Raw genomic sequence first — 27015 nt, 5'->3', positions numbered from 1 at the left:
CAGGCCCACTCGGCCATTCTGCAAACTTCTGAGCTGCGGGGTGCTCAGCTCCTGTTCCGAGCCCTAGAAATTGGCACAGGCCAAAAGCTCAAAGGCCCTCGCTCACGGGCCGCCCACCCTGGTGTGGAGACAGGCGAGGGCCAGCAGGAGGGTGAGCCCGGAGCAGGTCACCCTGCGCTGAGGGGGCTGCAAAGCTGGCAGAGCAGGGTGTGGTGGGGGGAATGGGCGCTGAGCCAGTCACTGAAGCCTTCCAGCAGGGGGCGCTGGGGAAGCGAGCAGGGGGGCGGGGTGCAGACCAAGGGAGGCTTGGACAGGGACCGCACAGGGCCAGGGTTCTGGGAGTAGGGACAGCCTGGCTGTCCTGGGGGTAGCAGGGAGGGGAGGGGGGAGGAGAGAAGGCAGAGGGAGGAGGGGAGAAGGGGGGGGCAGAAGAGGGAGGGGGGAGGAGGAGAAGGAGTCCCATAAGGAAGAGTAGGAAGAGGGGAGGAGGAAGATGAGGAGGAAGGAGAGGGGGAAGAAGAGGGGAGGAGCGGAGGGGGAGGGGCGGCTACTGGGGCAGCAGGGGTGGTCCTGAGTGCATAGGAGAGGGGCTGGGGGTTTGTGTGAGGGACCTGCCCTCTGGCTGGTGGCCTGTGGGGCGGCCCTGCAGGCGCTGGTGCCCTGCACTAGAGCAAAGGCGTTCCTTGGGTGTGGGGGCAGGGGGCCCAGGAGGAGCTGGTGGAAGAGGGGAGTGGCAGATTGGTGTGCACCCAGCAGACTTGGGGAACACGGGGTGTTGGGGGGAGAAGAAGGGTGTGACTGTGTGCTCCTGGGGTTCCTTCAGAAATGGGGTCTGTGGCTGTCAGGGTTGACTCTGGGTGAGTGGATGGAGTGGGGCTCAGGACCCCACTTTTGGGCAACTTAATCTAGAGATGCCTGTGGGGTCCCCGTGGGAGATAGCGTCTGGGCCTGGTCATCAGAGAGAGGTCAGGGCCGAGGGGTTCAATGGGGGCCACTGCCCTGGGGAGCAATTAAAGCCCTGGGCCAGGGCCCGGGCCCTGCGGTGTGAGGTCAGAGCAGGGCCCAGAGCGCTCAGAGATGGCCAAGAGTGAGAGGCCGGAGTGTGTGCAGCGCCTGCGTGGGGTCGGGAGGGAGCGCTGTGTTGGAGGATTGCCGGACCCGGGCTAGCGCCCTGTGCTCGGGATCTGGGGTCATTCTCCGGTGTCACTCTGGTGGTCTCTGTCTCTTTCAGACTTTCGTTGGTGGAAAGCTGTTTTTGATTGATCAACAGAAATATGTCCCTTCTAGGGGACTGCCATGCCTTCCTGTCTTTCTTTTCCTTTCTTGGACAAACAAGTGCAGTGCAGGCTGCAGCACCAGGCAGACAGGGTCTAAGACTGCAGAGGTTTTTGTTGATCCGGGAATGCAGTGACAAGGTTCACCAGTCTCTGCGAAGGGGAAACCGAGGGCCTCCTCTCGGACTTGCGTGCCCTCCCACGGCGAAGCTCTCGCTGCTCTGCGTTGGACGGAAGCACGAGGCGCTGTGCCGTGCTTTTGTTGTTCTGATCACAGACCCAGCTCTGCTAATTCCCAGTCAGCATTAGCTGTGTGGGAGAAACCGTACGGCAACTCTGCACGCTTGTTTACTTCTTTTTAAAAAAGATTTATTTTACTTATTTGAAAGAGAGTTAGAGTGAGAGAGAGAGAGAGAGAGAGAGAGGTCTTAGATCTGGTTCTCTCTCCAAATGGCTGCAACCGCCAGAGCTGAGCCGATCCGAAGCCAGGAGCCAGGAGCTTCTTCCGGGTCTCCCACGTGGGTGCAGGGGCCCAAGCGCTTGGTCCACCTTCTGCTGCTTTCCCAGGTTCATTAGCAGGGAGCTGGATCGCAAGTGGAGCAGCTGGGACTCAAACCTGCATCCGTATGGGATGCCAGCCCTGCCATCCAGGGCTTTAACCGGCTGCGCCACAGCGCCGGCCACTTTGCATGATTATTTCATCACGGAAACCCTGACCTCCTCAGCACTTGGCTCCCCTGACAATGAACTGTGTGTGTTCCCGTGAGCGCCCCTCCATGGCACCCGAGCTGCCGGCGGCCGGGCCTCCCTGGGCGAACATATCACCTGTACCTCCACTTGGGCTTGGAGCTGCCTTATGCTCTTCTGATACAAATCAGGACTGAAGTCCTCATCATGAACCCATATTACTGCTTACAGCACATTCTCGGGTGTGTGTCATTGCTGCAAACTGTTAGTGTATTTCAGGGATCTGACAGCACTCCCATGTCACCTGTCATGACCAGTGCCCAGGGTGGGGGGAGGGGCTCCTCTCCTGTGTGCCCCCCAGGGTGGGGGGAGGGGCTCCTCTCCTGTGTGCCCCCCAGGGTGGGGGGAGGGGCTCCTCTCCTGTGTGCCCACCCAGGGCGAGGGGAGGGGCTCCTGCTCCTGTGTGCCCACCATGGTGGGGGGAGGGGCTCCTCTCCTGTGTGCCCCCAAGGTGAGGGGAGGGGCTCCTCTCCTGTGTGCCCCCAAGGTGAGGGGAGGGTTTCCTCTCCTGTGTGCCCACCATGGTGGGGGGAGGGGCTCCTCTCCTGTGTGCCCCCAGGGTGAGGGGAGGGGCTCCTCTCCTGTGTGCCCCCCAGGGTGAGGGGAGGGGCTCCTCTCCTGTGTGCCCCCCAGGGTGAGGAGAGGGGCTCCTGCCCCCCCCAGCTCCACCACGTTTAGTGGAAAGCAGTTTGTCTGTCCTCGCTGTGTGTCTGAGATGTCTGTGTTGAATGCTCCCTCTACAACAGCGCTCCGTTTGCTTCTACACCTGCACTTTGTCCCAGCCTCTTTCTCTTCCTGTCTAGATCAACAGCAGTGCTAGGGCTGAGCCCGGCTCCCTCCGGGGCATCAGCTTCCAGGTAGCTGCCATCCCAGGCAGCTCCCACGGCTGTGGGTGAGGCTGGGGGCTGGTGCCTTTCTCAGAGGCAGGGCCATGTCTCTGTGCCCCTGGGGACATGTCCTTTCTCCCCGCACCCCTGTGGTCCCTGCTCCATGCGAGTGCACTGTGGGGACAGGGCTCTCCCACAGCTGCCTTCCCCGGGGGCCCTGTCCGCCCATGACGCCAGCTTGGGTCTCCTGGGGGGTCCTGGGGGCTCCTGGGGGACTTGTGAGGCAGCGCTGGATGCTGACTCTTTCAGATGTGCTGGTCAAGGAGTCCAAGTGGACCCGGATGTTCTTCGGCGAGGGCCAGGCCTCGCTGTCCTTCAGCCACCTGAACAAGGACGACGAGGGCCTGTACACCCTGAGGATCGTGTCCCGCGGCGGTGTCAGCGACCACAGCGCCTTCCTGTTCGTCAGAGGTACGCGTGGCCTCCGCACGGCTTGGCCCTGAGCACGTGGCCGAGGAGGCCCCACAGGGCCAGGGCCGCAGGGCAAGGGAGCAGAAGGGCGCTGGTTCCTCTGGTGGGCAGTGAGCACCTGCTGGGCCCAGGCCAGCACCCCAGGCTGCACCCGACAATGAGCACAGATCCCATGGTGCCTTTGTCTCTCATCACCCAGCGATGGTTGGATTCCACCGCGGGGCCCCCGACAGTGAGGGCATCGGGATTCCTCCTCCCAGAGGGGATGGGGTACAGGAAAGGGGGCTCTGGCGGGGTGGGGGGAGCCGGCAGGGGTCCTGTCACCGCCCCTCCCCTGTGAGTCCCTGGTTCTCTCTTGACTTAGAGTGCTGTCACTGTGACGCTGACTGCCCTGTGCCAGGCACAGCCTTGTGAGGGGGGCCGCGCGGGTCCACCTGGTGAAAGCAAAGCAGAACCCGTGACACACGGGGCTCGGTGTCGGGGCCGGTCACGTGCAGAAACATGTACACACGGGGCTTGGTGTCGGGGCCGGTCACGTGCAGAAACATGTACACACGGGGCTCGGTGTCGGGACCCGTCACGTGCAGAAACATGTACACACGGGGCTTGGTGTCGGGACCCGTCACGTGCAGAAACATGTACACATGGGGCTCGGTGTCGGGGCCGGTCACGTGTAGAAACATGTACACACGGGGCTTGGTGTCGGGGCCGGTCACGTGTAGAAACATGTACACACGGGGCTCGGTGTCGGGACCCGTCACGTGCAGAAACATGTACACACGGGGCTCGGTGTCAGGGCCGGTCACGTGTAGAAACATGTACACACGGGGCTCGGTGTTGGGGCCGGTCACGTGCAGAAACATGTACACACGGGGCTCGGTGTCGGGACCCGTCACGTGTAGAAGCATGTACACACGGGGCTCGGTGTCGGGACCCGTCACGTGCAGAAACATGTACACACGGGGCTTGGTGTCGGGACCCGTCACGTGCAGAAACATGTACACACGGGGCTCGGTGTCAGGGCCGGTCACGTGTAGAAACATGTACACACGGGGCTCGGTGTCGGGGCCGGTCACGTGTAGAAGCATGTACACACGGGGCTCGGTGTCGGGGCTGGTCACGTGTAGAAACATGTACACACGGGCTCGGTGTCGGGGCCGGTCACGTGTAGAAACATGTACACACGGGGCTCGGTGTCGGGGCCGGTCACGTGTAGAAACATGTACACACGGGGCTCGGTGTCGGGGCCGGTCACGTGTAGAAGCATGTACACACGGGGCTCGGTGTCGGGGCCGGTCACGTGTAGAAGCATGTACACACGGGGCTCGGTGTCGGGGCCGGTCATGTGTAGAAACATGTACACACGGGGCTCGGTGTCGGGACCCGTCACGTGCAGAAACATGTACACAGGGGGCTCGGTGTCGGGGCCGGTCACTTGTAGAAACATGTACACACGGGGCTCGGTGTGGGGGCCGGTCACGTGTAGAAACATGTACACACGGGGCTCGGTGTCGGGACCCGTCACGTGCAGAAACATGTACACACGGGGCTCGGTGTCAGGGCCGGTCACGTGTAGAAACATGTACACACGGGGCTCGGTGTCGGGGCCGGTCACGTGCAGAAACATGTACACACGGGGCTCGGTGTCGGGACCCGTCACGTGCAGAAACATGTACACAGGGGGCTCGGTGTCGGGGCCGGTCACGTGTAGAAACATGTACACACGGGGCTCGGTGTCGGGACCCGTCACGTGCAGAAACATGTACACAGGGGGCTCGGTGTCGGGGCCGGTCACGTGTAGAAACATGTACACACGGGGCTCGGTGTCGGGGCCGGTCACGTGTAGAAACATGTACACACGGGCTCGGTGTCGGGGCCGGTCACGTGTAGAAACATGTACACACGGGGCTCGGTGTCGGGGCCGGTCACGTGTAGAAACATGTACACACGGGCTCGGTGTCGGGGCCGGTCACGTGTAGAAACATGTACACACGGGGCTCGGTGTCGGGGCCGGTCACGTGCAGAAACATGTACAGATATTTATATACGTTGATCCCCATCCTTGCACACATACGTATGTACTGACTTACAGTCCGAAATGCTTACAGCGGTGGTGTTTGAAATGTCCACTCCCTTGCTCTGCCTGGGTGTTCCACCCTCTGCTGGACTGACTCTAGATGACCGTCCTGTCACTCACCCCCAGATGCTGACCCGCTCGTCACAGGGGCTCCCGGAGCTCCCATGGACTTGCAGTGCCACGATGCAAACCGAGACTATGTCATCGTGACCTGGAAGCCGCCCAACACGACCACGGAGAGCCCCGTCATCGGCTATTTTGTGGACCGGTGAGTTGCGCCCTGCCAGGCCCTGTCTGTCCTCGGTTCCACGTCTGTCGATTCAGTGAACTGCAGATCTAAATTCTCAGAAAAAGTAATTGTGTTGAACATGTACGGACTTTCCCCCTTGGTATTATTCCCTGAACAATACAATACATTAACGATTTGTGTGGTATTAGCTATGCAGGGTCATTGAGAGATGATTTAAAGTGCACGAGAGGATGTGTGTAGGCTACATGTTAGTGCTATACCATTTTCAAGACGGTTCGTGTGCCTTTTAAAAAGGTGCATTAATGGTGCCAGCTGTGGTGGAGCTGTTGCGGTATGGGGGTAAAGCTGTTGCCTGCTGCACCGGCATCCGTATGGGTGCTGTTCAGGTCTTGGCTCCTCCACTTCCCATCCAGCTCCCTGCTCGTGCAGGTGCCCCTGCAACCCACGTGGGAGACCCAGAGGAAGGTGCTGACTCCTGGCTTCAGAATGACCCAGCTCTGGCTGTTGTGGTCATTTGGGGAGTGAGCCTAGGGACGGAAGACCTCTCTCTTTCTCTGTCTCTCCCTCTCTGTAAACTCTGCCTTCAAATAAATATATCTTTTTGTTTGTTTGTTTAAAGTGCATTCATTAGTTAGAGGGGCAGAGTGACAGAGAGGGAGAGACAGAGGGGGAGAGAGAACTTCCACCCACTGGTTTGCTCTCCAGGTGGTCCAAACAGGTCTGGGCCAAGCCGAAGCCAGGAGCCAGGAACCAGGAGCCCCAACCAGGTCTGGCAAGAGTTGGCAGGGGCCCAAGCACTCGGGCCACCACCTTTCTGCTTGCCAGGTGCGTTAGCAGGCAGCTGGATCGGAAGCAGAGCAGCTGGGACTTGAACTGGTGCTCTGCTAGAGGACATGGGTGAGGCAAGTGGTGACTTAACCTGCTGCGCCACAGGCCCCGCCCCTGCCAGACCATTACCATGAGGGACGTGAGCCTCCGTGGATTCTCGTGTCCAAGGAGGTCGCTGCAGAAAATCTCCAGAGGGGACGCAGAGACGGCCGTGTTTCTGAACACAGCGGCCAGGGGTGCGTCACCACTGGGTTAGTGAGCCCTGCAAGACGTCATTGGTGACTGCCACCAAGCAGGCCGAGCCCCCGGAACCAAGCTGGCTTTCTGTTGAAGCCAGAGCCTCTTTGTCCTGCTCCACAGCCCACCCTGAATCCCCGCTGCCCTGGCGTGCAGCGACCTGGCGTGTGGTTCCGCTGGGGGCACGTGCGCTGCACTGGAAGGGGCTGGGGCTCGGGGAGTGGCCTCAGGGGGGCAGAGCGGCCAGGCCTGAGTCGGCCCCTTGCCCCAGCACGCAGGTCTTTCATCCTGCTAAACCACGGGGCTGTCTGCTTGCTGCCAAGGAGAAAACACTGCGCTCTGCAGCACAGAGTACCAGAATTTACCCTTGAACTGAGACCTTAAGTGTGGGTCATGGTTAAGTCGATGGCTGGCGTTTCAACGCCGGTTGTCCTCTGTCGGGCACAGAGCTCAGAGCCTGGGGGGAAGTGGCAGACAGGGTGAGGGTGCATGGTCTGTGCCTCGAGCACGGGTTTCCTCCAGGGGGAGGAAGTCGGCGTAGCCAGGGAGAATTCAGAAGTGTGCAGAGGGGCTCAGACGTGGGGTTCCTGGCAGGAATTTCAGGTTTGCCACGCAGCGCCGTAAGACACGGTGGCTATTACAGAGTGCGGCGACCCACTTGATCCTCCTCTCCGCCCCAGGGAGGCTTCTTGAGGGGCTGCAGTTGTCAGTGCTTTGCTAGAGACAGACCTGCATGCGGTGCTGTTCTGGGCTCAGCTTGGGTTAGAAAGCGGCAAACAGCAAACTTCGGCTTCCGCTCTCCGGCAGCTCTGACGGCATTTCCACCCATGCTGGCAAGAGCTGTTTCACACACTGTCTCCCGTAATAATCCACACCCCCTTTCCCCGCTTTAAAAACACATATCAAAGTGATGGAACATTCCAGAAAGGGGCAGTCCACCCTTACTGCCCTGCTTTCCGTTGTGCATCAGTGTGCAGCTGTAAGAACTCAGCGGAGCACTCGCCCTGCCAGGCTGTCTGTCTGTCATCTGTCCGTCTGTCCCTCCATGCGTCCATATCCCTGTCATCTATCTAGCCACTGCTTATGCTGACCGAGTTACTGTACCTGTACATCTACGTGATGGCTCTGCCCGTATCTGTAGAGTTATCTGTTCCTACATATCCATACAGACAGATATCAAAGTTCTAAGGAGCCCTGACTTATTTATACTGCTGTCTGTATGAATCAGCCTCTCAGCACTGCAGGCTATACCGAGGGGAGCTCCCTGTGCTGTGACTGACACGTGTGTGGTGACTGAGGGGAGCTCTCTGTGCCGTGACTGACACGTGTGTGGTGACTGAGGGGAGCTCTCTGTGCTGTGACTGACACGTGTGTGGTGACCGAGGGGAGCTCTCTGTGCCGTGACTGACACGTGTGTGGTGACTGAGGGGAGCCCTGCTGAGCTGTGATTGACACGTGTGTGGTGACTGAGGGGAGCCCTGCTGAGCCGTTACTGACACGTGTCTAGTGGACCGAGGGGAGCTCTCTGTGCCGTGACTGACACGTGTGTGGTGACTGAGGGGAGCTCCGCTGAGCTGCGACTGACACGTGTGTGGTGACTGAGGGAAGTTCTCTGTGCTGTGACTGACACGTGTGTGGTGACTTAGGGGAGCCCTGCCGAGCTGTGACTGACACGTGTGTGGTGACTGAGGGGAGCCCTGCTGAGCCGTGACTGACACGTGTGTGGTGACTGAGGGGAGTTCTCTGTGCTGTGACTGACACGTGTGTGGTGACTGAGGGGAGCTCTCTGTGCCTTGACTGACACGTGTGTGGTGGACTGAGGGGAGCCCTCTGTGCCTTGACTGACACGTGTGTGGTGACTGAGGGGAGCCCTCTGTGCCGTGACTGACACATGTGTGGTGACTGAGGGGAGCCCTGCTGAGCTGTGATTGACACGTGTGTGGTGACTGAGGGGAGCCCTCTGTGCCATTACTGACACGTGTGTGGTGACTGAGGGGAGCCCTCTGTGCCGTGACTGACACGTGTGTGGTGACTGAGGGGAGTTCTCTGTGCCGTGACTGACACGTGTGTGGTGACTGAGGGGAGCCCTGCTGAGCCGTTACTGACACCTGTGTAGTGGACTGAGGGGAGCTCTCTGTGCCGTGACTGACACGTGTGTGGTGACTGAGGGGAGCTCTCTGTGCTGCGACTGACACGTGTGTGGTGACTGAGGGGAGCTCTCTGTGCCGTGACTGACACGTGTGTGGTGACTGAGGGGAGTCCTGCTGAGCCGTTACTGACACCTGTGTAGTGGACTGAGGGGAGCTCTCTGTGCCGTGACTGACACGTGTGTGGTGACTGAGGGGAGCTCTCTGTGCTGCGACTGACAAGTGTGTGGTGACTGAGGGGTTCCCTGCTGAGTCGTGACTGACACGTGTGTGGTGACTGAGGGGAGCTCTCTGTGCCGTGACTGACATGTGTGTGGTGACTTAGGGGAGCCCTGCCGAGCCGTGACTGACACGTGTGTGGTGACTGAGGGGAGCTCTCTGTGCCATGACTGACACGTGTGTGGTGACTGAGGGGAGCCCTCTGTGCCGTGACTGACACGTGTGTGGTGACTGAGGGGAGCTCTCTGTGCCGTGACTGACACGTGTGTGGTGACTGAGGGGAGCCCTCTGTGCTGTGACTGACACGTGTGTGGTGACTGAGGGGAGTTCTCTGTGCCGTGACTGACACGTGTGTGGTGACTGAGGGGAGCCCTGCTGGGCCGTGACTGACACCTGTGTAGTGGACTGAGGGGAGCTCTCTGTGCTGTGACTGACACGTGTGTGGTGACTGAGGGGTTCCCTGCTGAGTCGTGACTGACACGTGTGTGGGGACCGAGGGGAGCCTGCCGAGCCGTGCCTGACGTGTGTGGTGACTGAGGGGAGATCTCTGTGCCGTGACTGACATGTGTGTGGTGACTGAGGGGAGCTCCGCTGAGCTGCGACTGACACGTGTGTGGTGACTGAGGGGAGCCCTGCTGAGCTGTGACTGACACGTGTGTGGTGACTGAGGGGAGCTCCCTGTGCTGTGACTGACACGTGTGTGGTGACTGAGGGGTTCCCTGCTGAGCCGTGACTGACACGTGTGTGGGGACTGAGGGGAGCCCTGCTGAGCCGTGACTGACACATGTGTGGTGACTGAGGGGAGTTCTCTGTGCCGTGACTGACACGTGTGTGGGGACTGAGGGGAGCCCTGCTGAGCCGTGACTGACACGTGTGTGGTGACTGAGGGGAGCTCTCTGTGCTGTGACTGACACGTGTGTGGTGACTGAGGGGAGTTCTCTGTGCCGTGACTGACACGTGTGTGGTGACTGAGGGGTTCCCTGCTGAGCCGTGACTGACACGTGTGTGGTGACTGAGGGGAGCCCTGCTGAGCCGTGACTGACACGTGTGTGGGGACCGAGGGGAGCTCTCTGAGCTGTAACTGACACGTGTGTGGTGACTGAGGGGAGCTCTCTGAGCTGTAACTGACACGTGTGTGGTGACTGAGGGGAGCCCTGCTGAGCCGTGACTGACACGTGTGTGGGGACTGAGGGGAGCCCTGCTGAGCTGTGACTGACACGTGTGTGGTGACTGAGGGGTTCCCTGCTGAGCCGTGACTGACACGTGTGTGGTGACTGAGGGGAGCTGTCTGAGCTGTAACTGACACGTGTGTGGTGAGTGAGGGGAGCTCTCTGTGCTGTGACTGACACGTGTGTGGTGACTGAGGGGTTCCCTGCTGAGCCATGACTGACACGTGTGTGGTGACTGAGGGGAGCCCTGCCAAGCCGTGACTGACACGTGTGTGGTGACTGAGGGGAGCCCTGCCAAGCCGTGACTGACACGTGTGTGGTGACTGAGGGGAGCCCTGCTGAGCCGTGACTGACACGTGTGTGGTGACTGAGGGGAGCTCTCTGTGCTGTGACTGACACGTGTGTGGTGACTGAGGGGAGCTCCCTGTGCTGTGACTGACACGTGTGTGGTGACTGAGGGGAGCTCCCTGTGCTGTGACTGACACGTGTGTGGTAACTGAGGGGAGCCCTGCCGAGCCGTGACTGACACGTGTGTGGTGACTGAGGGGAGCTCTCTGAGCTGTGACTGACACGTGTGTGGTGACTGAGGGGAGCTCCGCTGAGCTGCGACTGACACCTGTGTAGTGGACTGAGGGGAGCTCTCTGTGCCGTGACTGACACGTGTGTGGGGACCGAGGGGAGCCTGCCGAGCCGTGCCTGACGTGTGTGGTGGACGCCACGTTGCCATTCTCCTGTTTCTGCACTCGAAGGTGTGAGGTGGGAACTAACAACTGGGTGCAGTGCAACGATGCGCCTGTGAAGATCTGCAAGTACCCCGTGACGGGCCTCTACGAAGGCAGGTCTTACATCTTCCGCGTGCGGGCCGTCAACAGCGCCGGCATCAGCCGGCCTTCCCGGGTCTCGGACGCCGTGGCCGCCCTGGACCCCGCGGATCTCAGGAGGTTACAGGGTAGGTCGCTCTCTTTCCAGCTACGACCGGGACGCGGTGGGCTCTCTTGTGTGTGGTGGTTTGCTCTCTGTTTTCCCGCTCACTCGGGTGAGCCCTCAGCAGGCTGAATGTAGCTCCCTCACGCAGATTCCACGTGACAGAGAGCCTAGACTGGGACCCGGCCTCGACGCGGGTGCAGTCATCGCTGTTTGCCTTGCCCAGGGGCTCGTCTGAGTCCACTGCACAGAGCTGCAGAGCTGTGAATGGCGCCGCAGCCAGTTCCCAGCCACGCACGCTGCAAACCTCACTCGCGAGGACGGTGTGCACGGCCTCCTCACGGAGGTGGCTCGGACCTGCCCCGAATCGGGGAGAACGCCTGCTGTCCTCGGGAAGCCGCGGGATGTCGCATTCAGTGTCGCACTTTCTCTCCGCAGCCATTCATTTGGAGGGGGAGAAGGAGGTTGTGATCTACCAGGATGACCTTGAAGGTAAGGGTCTTGGTGACTTCAGCTGCCTGTGCCCTGGGGACTGCGAGCTGGGATTAGACACGAGACAGGGACGTCACACACCTGCAAGGTGGGCCCGCTCTGCAGGCAGCTTCAAGTCCAGAAGAATTAAAAATATAAGCAAAACAGGTTGGGGGGAAGAATCCAGGTGTGGGAGGCGGGCTGTGGGCTCGTGGCTCCTGGGCGGGATCCATAGATGCCTCCTTTCGGGTTGGGATCCTGGCCACGTTCTCTCTGCAGACTGACAGGGAGGCACAGGGAAGCCGAGGTCTGGTCCCTGCCTGGTAGAGCTCCTTGCTCACAGGTGCATTCGAAGCAAAGCTTAGGTTCCCTTGCAAGCTAAAATGCCATCCCTTGCACTGGAACTGAAGTGGTGTGTCTCTCTCTCCAGTGACGTTCTTGGCTTGAACGCTTGTGTTTCCCTCACTCGTATTTGATTCGTGGCTACTTTGCTTCAGTGCCCTGGGGGCAGCTGGAAGGACCTGCCCCTCCCCACCACCCCGTTAGAGGTCACAGATTTCAGGTGGACTCAGAGTTCTTGGAGCAGTGGGTGGAGACAGACCTCAGAGGGAGCCTGTCCACCTGGAGCCTTGGCCAAGCAGAGGCACTTGGGGCTGCAGCGTCTAAAATTCTGTTCCCCAGAGAGCTGCAGATCCCAGAATCCTGCAGGCCAGTGCTTGTACTGGAGGCAGAGAGGCCCCTAGAGGGGGGCTTCACATGGGTACCTCAAACTGACCAGGCCCCGACGCTCCCCACAAGGGGAGGAACCCCAGGGCTGCACCCTGTGGAGTTCTGCCGCGTTCATCCCAAGATAGCGTTTACAACCTGGCCAAAGCTTCTGCCTGGCAGAACCAGAAACCAGGGGCGATGTCCAGTGCATAGGTCACAGAGGCAAGACCATGGCTGAGTCGAGTGGGACTTCCTGGCCCCGTGCCTGACGCGCAGTGGACACTTGCCCTTCCTCTGATGATGAACGTGTGGACATTTGAATGAGCGAAGGGATCTGCAGGTTATACTGCACTGTGCTGGCCCTGCTAGACCTGTGTGTTCAGCAGGAGGGGACCATTCCTCCTCACCACTGCACGGCAGCTCAGGGCCCCGGTGTCGCTAGGTCTCACAGACAAGCAGGGACTCCGACCTGCACACCGGACCTGCAGGGCCTGTGCTGCGGAGGAGAGGGTAAAGCTGCCGCTGGCAACGTCGGCGTCCCATGTGGGCGCCGGCTCGCGTCCCAGCTGTTCCACTTCTGATCCAGCTCCCTGCTGAGGTGCCTGGGAGAAGCAGCAGAGGATGGCCCACGTGCTTGGGCCCCTGCCACTCGTGTCGGAGACCTGGATGAAGCCTTTGGCTCTCGCCTGGCTCAGCTCTGGCTGATGTAGCCACTTGGGTTGTGAAGCAGTGGATGGAAGCTCTCTCTCTGTCTCTCCCTCTTTCTCTAACTCTTACTTCCAAATAAATAAAATCTTAAAAAACCGATAGGACCTGCAGCAAGAGGCATAGCTTGCTAAAGGAACGCCGCGCGTCTACAGCGCAGCTTGCGTTGTAAAAGCCCTGGAGACAGGAAGGCTCCATCATTTAAACGCGGAGAAGACGGCCTGGTGGGCCGCAGAGTCTACTCTGCTTGAAACAGACCTGCCTGGCTTCAGGGCTCGCACGGGGGGAGCTCCGTTTCTGCCCCTGCCCCCCGGCTTCATATAAGCCGAGCCCTGGAATCCATTAGGGCTACCTGCACATCAGTGGGGCTCCCCTGTTGCCTTGCCGGCCCCAGGCAGCCACGTCCAGGGTCTTCCCAGCTGAGCACCCCTCCCCCCCGCACGGGGCTTCCCCGCTGACAAGCACTGGGCTCTCCTTTGGCATCGGGGGCGGGTTTCCTCTCTGCCCCCTTGGCTGTGAGGCCGCGTGCGGGGTCTAGAGCAGGAGGGCGTAGGTGCCGGTGCTCTGCCCTCGGGCGCCCACTCGCCACCATCCTGGTCTCCCTGGCGGCTTCTGCTGCCCTCTCAGTTGGTGCCTCGTGTGGTAGATGCCGGTGTCTAGGGGTGGGGACTTGGTGGGTTTTCTGCAGCTTCTCTTGTAATCGACCTCTCTCTGGTTCCCTGCCGTGTGGACCGAGCTGTCTGGGTTTGGGGGCAGTGGAGGCCCTGGGCCCTGCCTGCTGCCCGCAGGCACTGTTTGTCGTTCCTGGAGAGGCGCTGACTCCTTGTCTGGGACTCAGCCCATCTGCCAGCACCACCTGGGGCCAGGCCCACGTTACGGCTCCCGTGTGGGGCACCTGCCGCAGGGCCCTCGTGGAGGGAAGTCTGGCCTCTACCTGTGCTGCCGCCACAAGGCTGGTCGGGTCCTCGCATGCAGCCCAGTCCTGTGGGAGCAGGTGGATATCGGAAGGGCGCAGAAGACGCTCTGGGGATGGCTCAGACCTTTTAATCTCGTGCTAATCCCACTGGAAGCTCCTGGTAGTTTTGTATCACAACTTGAGGGCCTGGGAGGCCACTCCATGCTTTGCGAGTCCCCGTAAATTCCAGCCCGAGCCTGGGACACCGCCCATCGTATTAAAACAAAGGTGCAAGTCAGGAGACCGCGCGCCACTTGTCTCTGGTTGCAGACTCTCTGCCATCGCTGTTTGCGTAACATCAAGCGTGAGGCATAGAGCGGGTGCTTGTGAACCTGACTCAGATCTCCTGGGAGGGAAGCGCCAGGTGCTTTGAGGGCACGCAGTGAGCAGAGAGCAGCCAGGAGCTCCTTGGACACAGGGCCGTGTCCTCTCCTAGGCTTCCAGGCCTGCGAGGCCGGTGCTAACACTGTCTGCATACGTGCGCTCTGCCCCTGTTTCCACACCCGTTCCTTCTCCCTTCCAGTGGGCACTCGGCAGCCTTGTGGACGAGGCTGTTTTCTCGTCTTAGAAACAGCACGGCTGGAGGATCGGTAGCTTCTGTTTCACCCTGAAAACACGGCCCTCTGGTTTGCCTTCCCCAGAGAGAAGGGAGGCAGGGACAGTGCCCGGCCAGCACCATGTGCCCAGTGCAGATGGCAGCCATGCCATTGGCCCCTCACGCACCCCATCTGTTGCTCCTGCAGGCGACGTTCAGGTTCCAGGGCCTCCCACCAATGTGCACGCCTCGGAGATCAGCAGAAACTACGTGGTGCTCAGCTGGGAGCCCCCAGTGCCCCGGGGCAAGGAGCCGCTCATGTACTTCATCGAGAAGGTACGTCTGAGCCCTTGGGAAGCCGCCCCGTGTGCCCGCAGGTGCTCTCGACCTACTTAGAATGAGGCTAAAGGCAGGGCAGTGCTGAGACCAGCAGGAATGTTCCAGAATGGAAACCAGCACAAGGGAGGGCTGTCCATTTTGGCGCTGTGGCCCTTCCAGCGGGCAGTGTGGCTAATCACCTCCCTGGCTTCTGTGCCCTCCGCCGTCTGGTGAGGAGTTGAGCCTGGGGGACTGCAGGGAAGCAGAGGGTGGTGCCCCGCATGTGTGCCTGTGCAGGGCCTGTGCAGAGCCACTGTCACACGCAGATACCCCGTGGCCTGCGTTTCTCACCCACGCATAGAGAGGTGCACAGTGGGTTGTCTGTTGCAGCCTTGAAAACACACCCGTGGTACATTGTATGTTGTATCTCTCTCTCTCTCTCCCAAACACACACGCACACACACAGAGTACATTATATACTGTAGCCCTTCTCGCTGTCTCACGCACATATAGTATGTTGTATATGAGAGCCCTGAACACGCACACAGAGTACGTTGTGTTTTGTAGCCCCACTCTCTCACGTGCACACATAGTATATTGAATATTGTAGCCCTGAGCACACACACAGAGTACACTGTACATTGTAGCCCTGCTGTCACACACACACACACACACACACACACACACAGTATGTTGTATATTATGGCCCTGCCCCCTGTTTCTCTCTCTCAAACACACACACACACAGTATGTGTGTATTCCAGCCCTACCCTCTCTCACACATATGCACACATATGTAACCAACAAAATATCACTCACACTAACCTTCTATGCCCTGTGTGCCCCCGTGTGGCTGAGCCGTCTTATTGCATAAAACCCTCTGTGGCCTGCTTCTGTGATGGGTCTCCTCCCACTATGGACATTGGAGGTGTAGTTGCATAAACCTTCAAAGTCCAATAAACCTTTTAACTATGGTCTTGTGACCCTAAATTAACAATGTAATAGATAAATTTATATCCTTTTATACCAGTTAGCATAGTGCAGGATGTAAAATGATACAAACATCTGACCTACAATGCAGTAGTCACGGGCGGTGCAGAGCCCACGGGCTGTTGTTACTGTGGACGTGCAGAGCCCACGGGCTGTTGTTACTGTGGACATGCAGAGCCCACGGGCTGTTGTTACTGTAGACGTGCAGAGCCCACGGGCTGTTGTTACTGTGGACGTGCAGAGCCCACGGGACGCTGTTACTGTGGACGTGCAGAGCCCACAGTCTGCTCTTGCTGTAGAGGGTGCGGTGTGGGGCTGTAGCTGGGGTGCTGCAAGTGGAGGGCTGCCCCTCACTCTGGCCGTGAGATGTAGTTACTGTGTCACGAAGGCTGTCACTGCCAGCTCTGTGTGGGGTGTTCCCAGCGTGGAGGGTCTCCCATGAGCACCAGAAATGCCAGTGTTTGCACACACATTTGTAGGATGAGGCCCCTGGCTGCGCCCCGGGCCGGCAGCTGGGCTGCACTGCCTGCTCTCTGTGGCGGACGCGTGTCCTGACCTGTTGAGCAGTTGCAGGTGAGCCTTGCAGCCCAGGACCTGGGCTGGACCCCCACTCAGGAGGGGAGCAGAGGCTGCAGGTGGGCGGTAGCCTTTTAGTGACTTAGCGCATGTCAAGGCCCTAGAAGAACCTCGAGAAGAGCTGCCACCTCGTTCTGCCATGACTCAGCACTGCGGGCGCCTCCTTCACACTGGAGCATACGCGGCTGAGCAGGTTGTCCTCTGAGCTCAGTCCCACGCAGACGAGTGCCACTGGTTCTGGGTGGATCACGATAGCCATGCCCTGCCTGCTGCCGTGGCCCACAGATGTGGCTGTGCAGTGGTTCCTTCCCCTTTGGGCTCTGCGTGTGAGGCCGCGGGGCCTGGCACCTGTGCCTGCTGCGGGGTGTTCAGCAGGCAGCCTCTGCCACACAGCCAGACCCTCAGGCCACCCTGCAGGCCCTGCTCACCAGGTGGGGGGCCCATGCCTCGGGTAGGTCCCCAGGTCCTCCTCAGGTCCCCGGGGGCCTGGCTGTCTCCCGCTCTGACCTGAGGCCCTCTCAGAGGATGCTTCCCTCTGACCCAGGGTCCTCATGCCTCCTCCGCCCCAGATGCCCTCGTCTAGAGCGAGGATGCGCGTGGCTCCATGGGGACCAGCATGGGGGACACCAGCCGGGCCCTGCTCTGAGCCGTGGTAGTCCAGGCACACTACCAGAGCCTGACTTTCTGCTTTGGCCAAAAGGAGAGAGACTGCTTTCACCCGGCCTCGCGGCCGCTGCTGAAGAGAGCTACACAGCCGCACTTTCAAAGGGGCGTCTGTCTGTGGGAAGTAAGCAGGATGCTCAGGCGTTAAGGATCAAACTCAGTGTGCAGCACAGAAAACCTGGAAAATGCAGAAAAGTCACGTGGGATAAAACTACACTCCCAATAATTCCATCACGTGAAACCTTTCAAAAAGTTTGTGGAAAAAATGGAATTGTAAGATGTTTATTTTGGTGCGAAAAATTTTGAAATCCATGATTAGTTTTTTTTAAATTTTTTGACAGGCAGAGTGGACAGTGAGAGAGAGAGACAGAGAGAAAGGTCTTCCTTTGCCGTTGGTTCACCCTCCAATGGCCGCCGTGGCTGGCGCACCGCGCTGATCCGAAGGCAGGAGCCAGGTGCTTCTCCTGGTCTCCCATGGGGTGCAGGGCCCAAGCACTTGGGCCATCCTCCACTGCACTCCCTGGCCACAGCAGAGAGCTGGCCTGGAAGAGGGGCAACCAGGACAGAATCCGGTGCCCCGACCGGGAGTAGAACCCGGTGTGCTGGCGCCGCAAGGCGGAGGATTAGCCTAGTGAGCCATGGCGCCGGCCACTATTAGTTTTTTATAGTATGAATTTCCGTGAACTTTTTAAAGATCCTACCTATGGAATAGTCAGTATTAATGCCTGGTGCATAGGGTCTTGTTCTCCACAGTCATGTGCTTGTGGACATACTCTGCATTCTCCCTTGCAATCAAAATGCCTCAGTTTATCTTGTTTGATCAGGATCTTTATATGTAATTTAATAGCCGCATGTTATAAATGCCTGAGGAACCACGGAGTCCCCTACCCTAATGCTGGACGTTGAGATTACTGTCACTTTGTCACTATTGCTGCAGGAGTTACCTTTTAATCAGAAAATAACCACCGAGTTATGATGGAATTCTGTGAACAGTGCCCCAGTTACTCACATTTCCCTTTGCTTTACTACCCACATATGGATTCTTCAGGTTTCTATAATTTATTCACTTTAGTGAAAACAGTCCTTACTGGTAGACTTGCAACTTTTGTTAATATCACCTACCCCTTCAGATGGGCCTCACCTTTATCACGGTTCACAGAAGCTTTACTGACTGTCCACTGTAGAGGACATCAGGGGCCTGCCCAGAGCACAGCCTGGTTACACCACGGCTGGGGGCTCCTCTGCTCACTTTCTCGAACTCTCAGCTTCATCCCGGTCCCGTCTCTCCCTAGTCCGTGGTCAGCAGTGGTAACCCTGGTCCCGTCTCTCCCTAGTCCGTGGTGGCCCTGGTCCTGTCTCTCTATAGTCCGTGGTCAGTGGAGGCAGTGGTAACCCTGGTCCTGTCTCTCCCTAGTCCATGGTCGGCAGTGGTAACCCTGGTCCCGTCTCTCCCTAGTCCGTGGTCGGCAGTGGTAACCCTGGTCCTGTCTCTCCCTAGTCCAAGGTCGGCAGTGGCAGTGGTAACCCTGGTCCCATCTCTCTCTAGTCCGTGGTTGGCAGTGGTAACCCTGGTCCTGTCTCTCCCTAGTCCGTGGTCAGCAGTGGTAACCCTGGTCCCGTCTCTCCCTAGTCCGTGGTCGGCAGTGGTAACCCTGGTCCGGTCTCTCTCTAGTCCGTGGTCGGCAGTGGTAACCCTGGTCCGGTCTCTCTCTAGTCCGTGGTCGGCAGTGGTAACCCTGATCCCGTCTCTCTCTAGTCCGTGGTCGGCAGTAGTAACCCTGGTCCCATCTCTCCCTAGTCCAGTCCGTGGTCGGCAGTGGTAACCGTGATCCCGTCTCTCTCTAGTCCGTGGTCAGTGGAGGCAGTGGTAACCCTGGTCCTGTCTCTCTCTAGTCCGTGGTCGGCAGTGGTAACCCTGGTCCCGTCTCTCTCTAGTCCGTGGTCAGTGGAGGCAGTGGTAACCCTGGTCCTGTCTCTCTCTAGTCCGTGGTCGGCAGTGGCAGTGGTAACCCTGGTCCCGTCTCTGCCTAGTCCGTGGTCGGCAGTGGTAACCCTGATCCCGTCTCTCTCTAGTCCGTGGTCGGCAGTAGTAACCCTGGTCCCATCTCTCCCTAGTCCAGTCTGTGGTCGGCAGTGGTAACCCTGGTCCCGTCTCTCCCTAGTCCATGGTCGGCAGTGGTAACCCTGGTCCCGTCTCTCCCTAGTCCGTGGTCGGCAGTGGTAACCCTGGTCTGGTCTCTCTCTAGTCCGTGGTCGGCAGTGGTCACCCTGGTCCCGTCTCTCCCTAGTCCGTGGTCAGCAGTGGTAACCCTGGTCTGGTCTCTCTCTAGTCCGTGGTCGACAGTGGTAACCCTGGTCCCGTCTCTCTCTAGTCCGTGGTCAGTGGAGGCAGTGGTAACCCTGGTCCGGTCTCTCTCTAGTCCGTGGTCGGCAGTGGTAACCCTGGTCCTGTCTCTCCCTAGTCCGTGGTCGGCAGTGGCATTGGTAACCCTGGTCCCGTCTCTCCCTAGTCCATGGTCGGCAGTGGCAGTGGTAACCCTGGTCCCATCTCTCTCTAGTCCGTAGTCGGCAGTGGTAACCCTGGTCCCGTCTCTCTCTAGTCCGTGGTCGGCAGTGGTAACCCTGGTCCTGTCTCTCCCTAGTCCGTGGTCGGCAGTGGTAACCCTGGTCTGGTCTCTCTCTAGTCCGTGGTCGGCAGTGGTAACCGTGATCCCGTCTCTCTCTAGTCCGTGGTCGGCAGTAGTAACCCTGGTCCCGTCTCTCTCTAGTCCGTGGTCGGCAGTGGTAACCCTGGTCCCGTCTCTCCCTAGTCCGTGGTCGGCAGTGGTAACCCTGGTCCCGTCTCTCCCTAGTCCGTGGTCGGCAGTGGTAACCCTGGTCCCGTCTCTCTCTAGTCCGTGGTGGGCAGTGGCAGCTGGCAGCGAGTCAATGCGCAGACGGCCGTGAGGTCCCCTCGGTACGCGGTCTTTGATCTCGCTGAGGGGAAACCCTACGTGTTCCGGGTGTTGTCAGCCAACAAGCATGGGCTCAGCGACCCGTCGGAGATCACATCTCCCATCCAGGCTCAGGACACGATTGGTGAGTTCTCGCGCAGTGGCTGGGGTGCAGGGACGGGGGTGAGGGTGCTGTCTGCGACGGAGACTCCCTGCGACGGTTTGGTTGACCCTCGGCCTTCCTCCCGAGCTCCATGTGCTTTTCACGAAACCAACTAATGGACTAAAGATAGGTGTAGTCGATGGTCCCATTTAGAACAAAGCCCAGCCCCCAAACACACCGGGACTCCTGCCCTGAGGCCTGAAGACCCCGGTGGGAAGAGGTCGAACAGAGCTGCAGAAATCAGCTGCTGTGCCAGGGGCTGTGGCAGACCAGGCTTCCTGGAAGCCCCAAGCCTGGTGGTGTAGACGGGACCTCAGGAGCCGGGCTCTGAGGACTGGGGTGGGCTGCGCCCTCTTCCCCTGCTTCCCGGGCATTCGGAAGCCGCTTCCTGAGTGAGCGAGGAGGCCTGGCTGGCGGACGGAAGTGCGGGCCTCCGTCCCTCTCTGGGTCTGGTCTAGGACACGGCCCCTCCATGGGGCTGGCCTCTTCCCTCTGAACAGCAGCGTAGACAGTGACAGAAAGTGACAAGCACAGGGCATGTGGCAGGGCAGCTCCCGCTGGCTCTGAGGACGCTGCTGGCTCCATGGAGCCCTGCTCGATGCGAGGAGACCTCACTGTCAAATCGAGATTGAATTCTGAGTCCCTGGTAGGTTCCCATGAATCTGGAAAAAATGTGGTTTTCTTATATTCAGTAATTTACATTCCAAATATAGTTATTGCCCAGTTAGCCAAATTGCCTGTGCCACCAGCGGGTTCCCTTTTGACCGCTCTGGTGGGGGTGCCAGTGTCATGAGTCCGATTCCTCTCCTTTGGGGCTGGGCGGGTCTCGGGATGACATACGTGATGCAGCACCTCCCGGCGCTCAGCCAGGGCTGTCCTGCTCCCTGCCCCGCTCGGGGTCCCGCCCGAGCCCCGGCCTTAGTTCCTGGAGGACAGTGGCTCGGCTGCTCCTCCTGACCAGTCCCTTGTCCCCTCGGCACAGCGGTCCCTTCTGCTCCCGGCCGGGTGCTGGCTTCCCGAAACACCAAGACGTCGGTGGTTGTGCAGTGGGACAGGCCGAAACACGAGGAGGACCTGCTGGGCTACTACGTGGACTGCTGCGTGGCGGGCACCAACGCGTGGGAGCCGTGCAACCACAAGCCCATTGGATACAACAGGTGCCCGCCCCTCCTGCGCCTCCCCATGCCCCGCGGCCCAGCTTGTCCTGCCTGAATGCTGTGTCCACTGGCCCCACTCATGGTCGGGACTGTCGTCAGCTAGCGAGATACACTCAGCCGCTCTGCTGGGGAGGGCTGCGGCGCCCCGTGCTGATTTCCAAGCTTTCGGTGCCTCCCTGCAGCACCAGCCGTCCTGTTCCTCTGCCCCAGGGAGGCAGCCCTCCAGGGCTAAGTACCTGGATGACAGACAAAACCCATCCAATCCGAAAGCCAGTATTTGAACCTCATCTACCCAACTTCAAAGTCTCAGCCTCTTGTTACTCAGTATATTTGGCTTTTAAGGTTTTATTTAAGAATTGCTTATTTTCACTTTATTTGAAAGGAAGAAACAGAGTTCTATCTGCTATTTCACTCCCCAAATGCCTGTAACAACCAGGGCTGGGCCAGGCTGAAAGCAGGAGCCAGGAACAGAAGGTGGGCCTCCCCTGGGGGGCAGGGTCCAACTACTTGAGCCAACACTGCTGCCTCCTGGGCTGCATTAGCGAGAAGCTGAGTGGGAAGTGGAGCAGTCAGGACTCAAACCAGGCACTGCAGTCTGGGATGCGGGCGCCCAAAGTGTAGTCATTTTTTTTTTTTTTAAGATTTATTTATTTGAAAGTCAGAATTATACACAGAGAGAAGGAGAGGCAGAGAGAAAGAGAGAGAGAGAGGGAGAGAGAGAGAGAGTTCTTTAATGTGCTGGTTCACTCCCCAGTTGGCTGCAATGGCCAGAGCTGCACTGATCCGAAGCCAGGAGCCAGGAGCCAGAAGCCAGGAACCTCTTCCAGGTCTCCCATGCAGGTGCAGGGGTCCAAGGACTTGGGCCATCTTCTGCTGCTTTCCCAGGCTGTAGCAGAGAGCTGGATCGGAAGTGGAGCAGCCGGGACTAGAACTGGTGCCCATATGGGATGCCAGCATTGCAGGTGGCAGCTTTACCTGCTGTGCCACAGTGCCGGCCCCCCAAGTGTAGTCTTAACCAGTGCACCAAATGCCTGCCCATGGGTTCTTCTTGGTAAGGAGTTGGCTGTTTTCTAATAGACCTCTGGTCAAGACGGCATCCAGAAAACTTGGAGATGCAAGTGACTGGAAGGACGTGTGGGCAGTTCTGGGTATCGCTGGGCGCTGTAGCCTTACTTTTCCACCCTGCATGTCGACTGAGCTGAAATCAAAAGTGAAAAACGAGTGTGTGCCGTGCATCAGTGAGACACTCGGAAGGGAAGCTGCGTTCCGTCCACGCGGAGCTTTCTATGGAGCATTAGCGATCCCTGCTTCTGCCGAGGGTGGGGGGAGGAGACGTGTCCCGTGGTCACGCTCCCGTGCCTGTTTCTCTCAGGTTCGTGGTGCATGGCTTGACGACCGGGGAGCAGTACATCTTCCGGGTGAAAGCCGTGAACGCCCTGGGCACCAGCGAGAACTCCCAGGAGTCTGAGGTCATCAAGGTGCAGGCCGCCCTGAGTACGTACGTAGCGTGGGCCGCTCGGCTCCGGCCGCCTGGGCTCCGGCACGGCGTGGTTTGGAGGCTGAGGCGGGGAGGGGTGTCGGTTCTGAGAGGCTGCCACGTGGTTGGGTGTCACCGTGGAGCGGCAGAGTGAGAGAGGATGGCCGCGTGCTGGCAGAACGCACACAGAAGCAGAGCCCCAGAGGGCACGAGCGTTCCCCCGGGCCGCGCTCACACGCGTGCAGCAGCAGCCAACAGCGGTGGCCTCGTCAGCTGGTGCAGGCTTAACGCACCGCGCCAGAGCTGTCCACGTCGTTTACGTGGCTCAGTGGCTCCGTGCGCCAGGGGCGGTGTTCAGAATCGTCTAATGTTTTGATCAAGCGTGACAGCTGGTCTTGGCGACGGCCCCTGGGAGGCACCTGGACGCTCAGAGCGCTGAGCAGTGGGGCGGCCACCCTGGCTATTGCTGACAGCCGCAGCACCCAGGGGCACCGGGGACATGGGTGTCATGCACTCTGCTATTTCAGTCCCGGGCCGTCTGCTTCCCGCGCATCATTTCCTCCTCACGGTTTCCGCTCCGAGTAAATCTGCCAGCACTTTCAGAAATGAAGATTTCTAATGATTTGGGCGTTGCCACGTCAGAGTCCCTGGCCAGAAATCACAGCACATCAGTCGCTCTAGTTTAGGGTCTTTCTTTACTCAGACCTTGCGCTCCTCCCCTCCCCCAACCCGCCAGGGCTTTTTCCAAAGTTGCCCTGTGCCCTGTGAACTCACCCCTCCTAAGCAGAGGCCGACACTTAAGATTCCGGTTCCGGCTGCCCTGGCTCTCGGGTCAGGCAGGGCAGTGCTGGCCTCCCTCTCCCTGCTGGGGAAGGCGTCCTGCTCTTTCTCACCCAGGGGCAGGTGGGGTGTAAGGCCCTGGGCTAGTCTGCAGTTTCTGGGCCTGGGTGGGAATGAGACCCCTCCGGCTGCTTCCCCTCCCGCTGCCAATGGAAACGCTCCTTCTCTGAGCGTCCCCGCGGGGCAGCCGGGGATCCTGTCACCGCGAATGTCCAGGCCACCCAGAGTCCACTGCCCGCGTGTGGTTAGAATGCTGGTGGGTGTGTTTGTGACTCCCCCCCCCCCCCCGGAAAGGAAGCGCAGAACGCTTGGTGGGGTGGGGCGGCCCTGGGCCTCGGGTGACTCCATGCTGTGCCCCCTGCAGCTGTGCCCTCCCATCCGTACGGGGTCACGCTGCTGAACTGTGACGGCCGCTCCATGACCCTCGGCTGGAAGGTGCCCAAGTTCAGCGGCGGCTCGCCCATCCTGGGCTACTACGTGGACAAGCGCGAAGTCCACCACAAGAACTGGCACGAAGTCAACTCCTCCCCGATCCAGGAGCGGATCCTGACGGTGGGTTTCCATCTGCCCGTTGGCTCCGCCTGAGGGATGTTTGTGTTCTGGCCTGGCTCCCTCTTCAGTGCCGCGGCTTTGGAGCCTTTGACCCAGAGCAGAGCTGAATGCAGAAGCTCTGAGCTCCAGCGGCCTCGGGGTCTGGGACCCCGGAAGAGCCTAGGGGCCGATGTTCCCTGAGAGGCGACGAGGGTGCTGTGCAGGTTGGGGGTGAGGGGCTGTGCTGCAGGCCCATGGCCGCGACTTGCCTGCTCTGAGCCCTGGAAGGTGGAGTGGGGGTGAGGGGCTCCCACCCCCCTTGTACGCAGTGGCTGAGGGCAGGCTCGGTGCTGATCAGCCCACGGGAAAGGACGGATGTGGCCTCGGCTCGGGACTCGCCACCTCCCCAGGACCCCGAGTCCCGAGCCTCTGTGCACTGTGGGCAGCAGGCCCAGGAGAAGAGCAGCAGAACCTGGATTCGGATCTGGAAGGAAATCCAGGCACAAACCTGGCGCCCACCTGGCTTCCGATGCACCTGTGGCACCTTGGCCTTCTCATGTGAATGCCTGTGACTGGGGCTCACGCATCACCTCGGGGGCCGCCAGGCCTCAGGGGAGCCACTGGCCCTGTGAAATGAGGGGTCTTGACGGAGGTCTGAGAATGGCCCATCGTAGCTTTGCAAAAGGTTCTGTCTTATGGTACAATGCATGTTATGTTTCCATGCAGATGTGTGTCATACGCTTGTGTCTGTGACACGCACGTGGTGCTCTGTGCTGCCAGCCCTCAGGTGTGCTGTGACGTCATCGACACGCGGCATGTCGGCCTCCACCCCTAGCTGCTAATTTTTAAAAAGGTTTACTTATTTGAAAGTCACACTTACAGAGCCAAGGGAGATAACTGTTTAGAGAGAAATCTTCCATCCACTGTTTCACTCCCCGGATGACCGAAATGTCCAGGGCTGGGCCAGACTGAAGCCAGGAGCTTCATCTGGGTCTCCCACGTGGCTGCAGGGGCCCAAGCACTTGGGCCACCTTCCACTGCTTTCCCAGGTCATTAGCAGGAACCTGGATCAGAATTGAGCATCCGGGACACGTACTGGCAGCCATATGACACGCAGGTGTCACAGGTGGTGGCTCTACCTGCTGTGCCCCATTGCTGGCCCTCGTAGTTGCTCTTTTTTTTTTTTTTTTATTTGAAAGGCAAAGTTACAGAGAGAGAGGAAGAGACAGAGAGAGAGATCTTCTATCTGCTGTTTCACTCCCCACATGGCTGCGACGACCAGAGCTGGGCTGGTCTGAAGCCAGGAGCCAGGAGCTCCACCCAGGTCTCCCGTGTGGGTGCAGGGGCCTGAGCACTTGGGCCATCCTCTGCTGCTTTCCTGGGCCATCAGCAGGAGCCGGATTGGAAATGGCACAATGGGATGCCGGCGTCAGAGGTGCACCACAGGGCCTCCTACTCCAAGAGGCACTTCCCTCCTGCACGCTGCTTCCGTGAGGAGGGGCAGGCTGTCCCCCAGCCAGCACAGCGGTCTCCCCACAGGCGTCTCGCTGGGAAGCTTTGTCCTGCGGTGACCCTCACCTGGAGGCTTCGGTCCCCCCCACGCCAAGTCCAGGCGCTGGTTTCCCTCAGAGGCCTCCTGTAGTGTCCTGTCCTCCAACCCAGAGGGCAGTGGGGCTGCGATGGGGACCTTAGCCATGTAAGGAACGGTGGTGGCCTGATCTTGCTGAGCTGGTGGGGCTATGGCAGCAGGGCACAAGGCTGCCCAGGGGCCAGGACTCCCCGTCACCCCCTCAGCCGCCTCCTGCCAGTCCCAGGGTCTGCTGGGGACAGTGTGGCCCAAGATCTCAGCCCCCCTCCCATCTCTGCCCTCTGTCCTCTCTCTGTGGACATTGTCTCTCTCAGTCCGAGTTTCCTGTTTCCCCTGCGACTGGCATCTGTAGGCTATGCAGTCTGACCTGCCTACAAGGTTCCTTACAAATATTTCCCCTTACAAGTCCGTCATAGGTACTTCTCCCTCCACCCCGTGGGGTGAAACCCTCCTTCCATTTCACATATTAACTGAGACAAAATGTGACAGGTGGAAGGCTTGACAGAAGGCTCATTCTATGAGTTCAAGATCGCTGCCACCAACTTGGCCGGGATTGGGCAGCCGTCGGACCCGAGTGAGCACTTCAAGTGTGAGGCCTGGACAGCACCAGAACCCGGTGAGACCACCCCTCCTGTAAGGCCCCCTCTCTGCTGGGGGCCAGCGTCGGCCCCTCTGCCCTCTCCTGCCTCTCCAGGCCTGTGAGCAGTGCCCATTCATCTCCCCGGACAGGGAAGGGCTGGGCGTCAGGGCTGGGTATAGCCGTGGGTGGGGCTGACCAGAGTCTGCTGTCAGGACAGGAACAGACACAGACATGGAGCCAGGAATGGTGTAGACCGAGAGCCCGGGCTCAGGTGGGAGGGAGGAGGGCTGCACAGAGAAGGGACCCCACTGTGGGCCCTGGATGTGGGGGTGCACTCCCCACAGCAGGTGGGGCAGCTGGCACCCCGGGGACCACTCCCCACAGCAGGTGGTGCAGCGACTACTCTCCAAGGTGGGCAGGTGGGACAGCCAGCACCCGGGGACCACTCCCCAGGGTGGGCGGGTGGGACAGCCAGCACCCGGGGACCACTCCCCAAGGTGGGCGGGTGGGACAGCCAGCACCCGGGGACCACTCCCCAAGGTGGGCGGGTGGGACAGCCAGCACCCGGGGACCACTCCCCAAGGTGGGCGGGTGGGACAGCCAGCACCCGGGGACCACTCCCCAAGGTGGGCGGGTGGGACAGCCAGCACCCGGG

The 27015-nt window shown here is 59.7% G+C and overlaps 1 protein-coding gene across 2 annotated transcripts in view; it reads left to right on the top strand.

Moving 5' to 3' along the window:
• The window catches only part of MYOM2 (myomesin 2), an 80179-nt gene that overhangs the window by 26836 nt on the left and 26328 nt on the right, over window positions 1-27015 (top strand). For both annotated transcript variants that reach the window (XM_070047243.2, XM_070047244.2), the window contains 10 exons: window positions 3158-3319; window positions 5523-5664; window positions 10996-11195; window positions 11609-11662; window positions 14753-14880; window positions 19986-20169; window positions 21170-21344; window positions 22717-22838; window positions 24026-24213; window positions 26270-26396. In XM_070047243.2, the coding sequence (XP_069903344.2) occupies window positions 3158-3319; window positions 5523-5664; window positions 10996-11195; window positions 11609-11662; window positions 14753-14880; window positions 19986-20169; window positions 21170-21344; window positions 22717-22838; window positions 24026-24213; window positions 26270-26396 (1482 nt within the window). The remainder of the gene's footprint in view (window positions 1-3157; window positions 3320-5522; window positions 5665-10995; window positions 11196-11608; window positions 11663-14752; window positions 14881-19985; window positions 20170-21169; window positions 21345-22716; window positions 22839-24025; window positions 24214-26269; window positions 26397-27015) is intronic.

Source organism: Oryctolagus cuniculus, chromosome 8 (assembly GCF_051225735.1).
Source record: "Oryctolagus cuniculus isolate XC-2025 breed Fujian yellow rabbit chromosome 8, ASM5122573v1, whole genome shotgun sequence".
In the NCBI taxonomy this organism is placed as follows: domain Eukaryota; kingdom Metazoa; phylum Chordata; class Mammalia; order Lagomorpha; family Leporidae; genus Oryctolagus; species Oryctolagus cuniculus.
This window is presented reverse-complemented; position numbering and strand designations above follow the sequence as displayed.